The 8157-nt window shown below is 36.7% G+C and overlaps 1 protein-coding gene across 1 annotated transcript in view; it reads right to left on the bottom strand.

The window, feature by feature from the left end:
• Window positions 1–6: 6 nt before the first annotated feature.
• LOC107657789 (early endosome antigen 1-like) overlaps window positions 7–8157 on the bottom strand; it is a 28010-nt gene continuing 19859 nt past the window's right edge. Inside the window, exons 3-7 of the mRNA XM_016446034.1 lie at window positions 2691–2876; window positions 2306–2544; window positions 2106–2226; window positions 1878–1976; window positions 7–745 (exon numbers count right to left, since the gene is read on the bottom strand). Of these exons, the coding sequence (XP_016301520.1) occupies window positions 623–745; window positions 1878–1976; window positions 2106–2226; window positions 2306–2544; window positions 2691–2876 (768 nt within the window). The 3' untranslated portion in view covers window positions 7–622. The remainder of the gene's footprint in view (window positions 746–1877; window positions 1977–2105; window positions 2227–2305; window positions 2545–2690; window positions 2877–8157) is intronic.

Below are 8157 nucleotides of genomic sequence, written 5' to 3'. Positions count from 1 at the left end.
AAGCAAGCATGTACGTTACACCCACATTCCTTGTTAACATGCCCACATTGAATGACAAATGATACAGTCTCCATAGAGTGACAATTATATCTGAATTATTCACATGTGCCTCTTTTGTCTGTACATTTACTTACAAATATGATATCAAATAAGGACCCTGCGAACAGCTTTGGTTCTACTCAGATTCCTTCCCACCCACCATTTCTTATAGCTATATAAGAGACTCTTATATCACGATATCAATGTAAAACTCAATCCTGAGTGCCAAAGCTGCTGTACTTTAGCACAAAACTTCTGTAAGGAACTGATTTTTATTTTACAAATTATACATCTGCTTAAGCGGTCCCTCCCTTTTGATTCCTCTGGGTCTGAAAGTGGCCCCATAAGTGGCAAAGGCACTGGACAGATGAGGACAACCTTTCTGGCCGGTTTAATTTAGAATACCCTCTCTATCTGATTGGCAGCATTAAGTGACCACTGCGACACGCTGTTCCTCAGTGGCCCCTGCAGCTTCTGCATCTGCCCTGGGCTGGCCTCTCCTGGTTGCTCGTGTTTCCTGGGGAGAGGTCAGGGTGAGCAGGGCGCAGAGGGCTGCAGGGGACGGGTTTGGGAGGGAGGGCAATCAGACCTGGAGCTCATCAAAGCAATTGTCACACACTCGGACAGGCTTTTTGGAGGAGGGCGTCAGGGTGTTGCGGGCAGAGCACTCCGCACAGAAGATGTTGCCGCAGTGTCGACAGTGGTGCTGGGGGAATAGAGAGACACAGGGGTCATGATTTAGGTCAGGTGGTTAAGTTAGTTTAATGTCACACTGATAGATAGAATGGAATGGATGTGACAGTTAGATGCTTGGATTGTTTGGGCTGGGTATTGGCACTGATTCGATTATAAAGATTTGATTCACACTTCCATTTGGTTCATTTGGAGAAATTCTGGTTCAGATATTTCTGGCTCAAACAACTTTGTGACTTTTGATGCACATTTTGGAAACTTTATTTATACATCTTATGTGTTTCCATCCATGTATTTTTATGTATGGAAAACCAAAATGTGAATAGAATTTCCTTAATGCAGATAAAAATGTATCACAAAAAATGGGATGGGAGGCACAATACAAAAAAAAACAAAAAAAAAACATGTTTAATATTATATTAGCTTATATTAGTTTAGTAAGTGAAGCATTATTTGTAGCATGTCTCCTAACCCTCCTGTCCTGCAGATCAGGCATTTATGTCAATAATAAAAATAATAATAATGTTATTATTATTATATTAACATTATTACTATTATGTGGAGCATTATTTGTAGTGTGCAATCTGTCCTGCAGGTCAGGCATTTTTGTGAATAAATAATAATCATAACTATAATAATAACATTATTATTATCATTACTAATATTTTTTATTAGTAGTATTATTATAATGAAGCATTATTTGTAGTGTGCCTTCTGTCCTGCAGGTCAGACATTGTGAATGAATGAATGAATGAATATTATTATTATTATATGCATCCACTGTAAAATATTGATGTTTTAAGAATTGATTAGATCATTCAAATGAACATTACTAAAAAAAAAGTAATACTTCACAATGTTACACTGGGAATGCTTGTTTCTTAGGCAAATATAAATATGACAGAAGATATGATGTGGATTTAAGAATGACTCATTGCCAATGACTTCCTGACAACAACAAACAGACGCTTTTGTTGGTGGAACGTGCTTTGATGCACCATGTCATGTGATCACAGTCCTTTGAACGCAGGCGCACGGATCAGTAGGTTAGATCATTAACATTGTATTGATCTCATACTTTGATCCATTCGAGCGGCTACCTCATCAAATAAGAATGTGAGCGTGTGTGTAGGCATGATGCAGACCTTTCTGACAGTGACAGAGAAACCCTTCCCACAAGCCATACAGTTCTGCACCTCGTGATCTTCCGCCCACTTTCGTGTGAGAGACTGCGACTGCTTTATCTGGAACAGGAAAAAGGGGCCACATTTGACTAAAAACTGAAGTTTACTTGGCTAGAGATGCAAAACAACACCAAACCTGAATTGTAAGGTCAGTAATTTCAGTATGTCTGGTGTTGGTGTCAGCCTGACCTGTAAGGACTGGTTCTCCCGGCCAAGCTCCTGCATGGCGGCTGTAGTGTCATCCAGCTTCCTGCGCATCTCCACCAACTTAGCCTGAAGCTTCTCGATCTCACCTTCACCCTGGACACACCTGGAAAAGGATCAAATTGAAAGTGATCATCACTTTTTCTCGGTTTATTTATGCCCAAATTGGTCTAGAGCCATCAAACCTCTCCAGCAGTGCGCGTCTCTCATCCTGGTTGTTCTGAACGGTGGCCTCCAAAACAGCGATCTCCCCTCGCAGTTCATCCGTCTGTTTCTCCAGCTCGCCCACCCGCCTCTGGCTGCTCTGCCACTCCCGCTTCAGCGTCGCCATGTTCTCGTTCAGTGCCGCCACCTGCATAGACATCTTCACCTCCGCCTCTTCCCTCTGGTTCTCCACCTCCTCTTTAGCCTTCACTTCTGAAGCCTGAGAAAGGAAGAGAATGTAACTTTTCTGTGGAAAATTTTAAACACATTTTTGCTAAATAAGTCAGCAATTGCTAATCATTAATATTATTATCATTAATAACAACAGTAGTAATAATAAATAAATCAAGTTGATATTATCAGTACCAGTTGCTGTTGTAGTTTGTCCGTCTGAGCTTTGAGCTGTTGCTGTTTTTGTTTGATGGAGTCTCTGGTCTTCTGATGCTCTCTCTGTTCCTGCTCCAGAGATGCTTGAGCTGCCTCCACCTTCCCCTGCAGCTCCACCTTCTGCTGGATCAACAGCTGCTTCGCTGCCTGGAGCTCCTTCAGCTCCTGTGAGAGATATACAAACAATTCTGTCAGTTATAAACATAGTTGGATGTGAACCTGTAACGCTTTGGGTACAAGCCCAGATCATCAAACTATGCTACACAATTCATGGTAATCCAAAAGGCATCAAAATACTTAAGATAGTGGACAATGAAGAACAATGATATGCCATTTAAAGGTGTACCACGTTTTTTTTGTTCATGTTTCAGTTTCCACAGCAGCACGTCTGTTTTCAACATTGACAATATTAAATGTTTTGTGAGCAGCAAATCTGCATTTTAAGACGATTTCTAAAGAATCATGTGACACTGATAACTGGAGTAATGATGCTGAAAATGTAGTTTCACCATCACAGGAATATACAATACATTTGGATATTTTAAATATATATATATAAAAAAACCTGTTATTTTAAATTGTAATAATATTTCACAATATTACTGTTGATCAAATAAGTGCGGCCTTGATGAACATAAGAAACGTCTATAAAAAACATGAAAAATCTTACTGATCCCAAACTTTTCAATGGCAGTGTATATTATTTAAGAACAGAAAGTTCAAAAGAACAACACATGTTTGACATAGAAATCTTTTGGAACATTACTCTTCCTTACTCTAACACTTTTTTTTATTATCATTAATACGATTATTAATTGTGACACAGTCTATTAAATATTTTGTATACTATATCATTTAATTATTTTTTAGCTATTGTCAGCTCTATATTATATTTTATTATTTCCTACATACTAACATATATAACAAAATAAATAACAAAAATACAAAAAGGCCTATTTACACTGCACTGACAGATGCAGACAAATGGCAACAGACACATTCGCCAAGTTTTGTTGGATCAGTGTGTTGCCCCGTTAGCGTCTGTTGGCATTGGTCAGTGATTATTTTCGCCATCTGAACATGTTGAATTGGCATTTGTCGGGTCTTGGAATGTCTTAGAAGTGACATACTGGAATCTCAGCACTATTCATTTTGGGTGAACTATTCCTTTAATACTGTCTAGTCAATCCTTCAGACAAATCAATGACTAGCCATTTTGGAAAAAGTGTTGTTTTGCATATCCTTACTATTGACATCATGATAAAAGTCCTTGAGGGAGTTTAACTGCTGCACAACTATTTAACACATCTGACCCAACAAGTATAACATTTCTTTCGTCTGACACATGCCAAGGGAAAGACAATTTACAAACATACCCAGAGGCCATGTACTAACTTCAGTTCATAGCATCACCCCTCCTAACGCCACACCCGCCAAAAATTTCCTTCCGCATCCACATTTCATTCATATTTAATCAGGACAACAGATTCACAAATGATGTTAGAGAGAATGCATGCTAGATCATATTGTTTCATTCAGTGTCTCATCCTTTGCTTGCTATCAATTACAACTTTGACTCCCAACTAAGTCATTTGCACTGGATTGGTAATTTGATTTCAGGAGCTCTCTCACTTGATTTCCCTTTGCCATTCATTTAATTTCACAGGCCCCCATCAGCAGATAGCACATGCTGAGACACCTATCTCCCAGAGCTAATCTCAGCAGCCTGGATTAAAACTGAGAGCTTCATTCCTCTGTCACCATGGCATTATGAGCAACTTGTCATTCATCTTGACAATTCTACATGGTTTGGCTTTTGAATACTTTGATACGGAGTTATTTTTATTATTTTAATTACTATTAACTATACATTAATACCTGATTTTAGGTGTAAATAAATATTATAATGTATTGTTCATTAAATAGTAAGTTCTGAAGAAAGAAAAAAAAAGAAAAGGAAAAGAAGAAAACACACCTACATATCAGTTGAATTGTATATTAATAAGTCTGATTAAAATTATAATCAAATGATATGCTACTAATTATTCTAATTTACAGCATTTGATCATTTAAAATCTTTCAATTAAAACTGAAATATTCTGCTATTTATGTATGTATATGTATGTATGTGTGTATTATTTATTTATTTATTTAGTTGGTAAGTAAGTATTTTGTCATATGCATTTGATGGACATCTTGGACATCTCAGTTATTTTTCAGCATTTTATTTACTATTGCATTAATACCTGCTTGTATTTGTAAATATCGTAATCTATTGTTCATAAAATAGTAAGTTTTGTTGCTAAAGTAATTGGATGAGCCAAATATCAAACCATTGTTAAAAAAATGTCTTTATGCACACATGTAGCCACGTATCGATTGAATTGTGAATTAATACATTAGTTAATTCAAATTGTAATCAAATGAGATACTAGAAATTAATCCAATTTACAGCAATCAAAAAAAAAAAAAAAAAAAAATTATTAACCTAAAACTGAAACATTCTGCAATTTTGTATATTGTTGACTTATTTGCATATGCATCTTATTGACATCTTTAGCCATTGTGTCGCATCTCTGTGATTTTATTTATTTGTTTGTTTTTTGTTTATTTTTAGCATCTCACAACAAATGAATTAGTTACAGCTTCCATTCTGATGCAACAGAGCCGTTGTCACCATCTCAGCATGTTGAATAAGAATTAGTGAAGCACAGCCTGAAGGATTGATTGAACTGTAGCCTCTGGAAGATGATTTGCAAGAAAAACACTCCAGTGATCTAATGAAGGGAATGAAGTGATCAGAGTTGATTTGTTATCCTATTGTTATCATCAAATTATTATATCATCAAGAAGTCCCCCTTTTTCTTTTCTTTTTTTCTCAATGACTTTTACCTTAAATCAAGACCACCACTTCTATTGCACTTTGATCAGAACATACAGTAAATGTTATTTCCATATGCTAGTGGTTGGGAGCAGAGCTATTCAAGCCATATTCAAAAGTAATGGGGATTAGCATTGCTGATACAAGACATTTACATTTAGAGACCATATTGACGTATTGTGCTCCATACAATTTATTCCTTAAAATTTCTTTACTTGGTCTTACAAAGTTCAATTTACCTTCATAAAACCTGAAGAAACCCTATTTCACTGTATCGACAAACACAGTTATAAAGAGAAATCAAATACTTACAAGTTTGGAATGACACAAAGGTGATGACAATTTTCATTTTATGGTGAACTATCCCTTATAATACACATTTGACATGTAGGTCATTCACTGCATTTTATGACTAGTTTAACAATTAAAACATGTCATAAGAAATATTACGTTGTTAACGCCATTATTCTGTCTTGGTACAACTGTCTAAAAAAAGGAGCAGAACAATCGCAAGAAGTTAGTCTGCTCTAATGATGTCAGACTAGAGAAAAATCATCTTATTTAGCCAAACTTTAAGCCCTAAGAGCACATGACTGTTTTACAGACTAGCTGGATCATTGACTGCAGGCACCTCTGCCAATTTATAAGCCAGACTTCACAGAAAGCCGTTCCAAGGTGCAGATAACTCTTGTACTCGCACCATTAAAGGCTAACTAAAGGTAATTGCATCTGTATACACTGTGAAAGCATTCCCTTTAGCACCGAAACGAATATAGTCTTGATTGCTAAGCTAATCTGCTGTAGTATCATAACATTCCTTGGCATCAATATGTAGGTCAGGCTAAATGCATTACAGAATCATTTGGGTGATACGGAAATGAGATACCGCACAAAGTTGTGCTGTAGAACAAATACAGTCAGATTATGAGAAAATACTTCTGTTTGTGTATGAAATGAGAAGAGAAATCATAAAAAGTGCTTGTATTTGCATTAATATTTGCTGTGCGGATGTACCATTCAGTACAATTGGATGAGATGAGAGAAATGGATGTACCAGAGAAGGAAATAGAGAGGCCCATAATGCCACCCTCTAAAAGAAGACCGCCCACCTACATACCCACCCTCAATAAATAAAAACAGACTAAACCGCATTTGTGGCATAATAAGATGCAGTAATTAATGCCATCGATTCACATCCATAAGGATCCCGGCGCAGGGAATCCGATTACTTTTTATCACATTTCAAAACTCCAAGTTAGTTTCAGGAGCCGGTAACTTGGTTAGTGTTGGGCTGGAGAGGGAATGAGACTGCTGCTGAGCTTGATTGATGAGAATGCAGCAGGCAAGCTATTAAAAAACCAGTAGCTTTCATATCCAAGACAATGGCTATAAACATATTCTGAGAGCTGCATCCAAAATGACTCCTTTAGAGAGAGAAAACACTTCATCGCCGTAAACCTGCGGTTTATGGGATGTTCAATACATGAGTTCACAATATAACCGTCTTTGCTGTCACTCATGTCAATGACAAATAGATATTGTGTATATATAAATTATTCCTGTTGGCCTCTATTATTATTTGGAGATTGGGAATGCTGAGTTCAATGCAAAAGAGTTCAATGTAAAAGAAGCATTATGAATGAGCTAGTGATATTTTAATTATTTAGCAATCAAATGAGGTTCACATTTAATCGCTTGACAATGATACAGGTTTGTTACAGGCGTTATGGGCTTTTTGTAAACAATGTGATTGTTTAAATATTAGGAGGCTGTTAAAATTATGTCTGTATTGTATTATGTATGAAAGGGTGCACGGGAAAACACGCTAATGAGAGAGATGATGAAACAATGGAAAAAAAAAAAAAGAACGCGAGAGAGAGAGGAGAATAACTCAGATTTTAATTCCAGGTGTTTTCTTTTGGCTATAAGCCCACATTTTCTCTTTGGAGTCTATGAGACCCCAATGATATTTTTTGACAGTTTTGATGTGAATTCAAGAATTCAAAGAGGAAAAAAAGGTTACTTTTAAAGTCAGTCTCAATTAGGGATGCACCGATACCACTTTTTCCAGTACTCGCCCGATACTGATACTTTTATTTTTGGTACTTGCTGATACCGATACCGATATTTTTATTGCATTTTTACATTTTGTAAATATTGGTTACAGAAACCAAAAGGGTATGTATAATGTTAGTTGGTTAACTTCATTTATCAAATAGATACAGTCAAACCAAAATGTATTCAGACACCTTCAACATTTCTCACATTATATTCGCTATAGTTTAGAAAATGGTAATAAAATATGACAAGAACTCAGAGTTACACTGTGTCAGAACAAATTCATCTTGATAATGTTAGATAATTTTGATAGAAAGGTATGTAATAGATTGCAATCAACCAAAATAATTCATACAGCTGTTTGTCACGGGTGCACTGCTGAGCGGACTGAGGAGCAAAACAACCACAAAACACGGAACAGAGTCTGACATTACGCCCCCCTCCGGAAGGCGTGTCCTCACGCCATATAACATCCAATGGGGAGGGAGGGTGGGCACTCTGGATGTC

The sequence above is a fragment of the Sinocyclocheilus anshuiensis genome, unplaced genomic scaffold (assembly GCF_001515605.1).
Source record: "Sinocyclocheilus anshuiensis isolate Anshui unplaced genomic scaffold, SAMN03320099.WGS_v1.1 scaffold7, whole genome shotgun sequence".
Classification (NCBI taxonomy): Eukaryota; Metazoa; Chordata; class Actinopteri; order Cypriniformes; family Cyprinidae; genus Sinocyclocheilus; species Sinocyclocheilus anshuiensis.
This window is presented reverse-complemented; position numbering and strand designations above follow the sequence as displayed.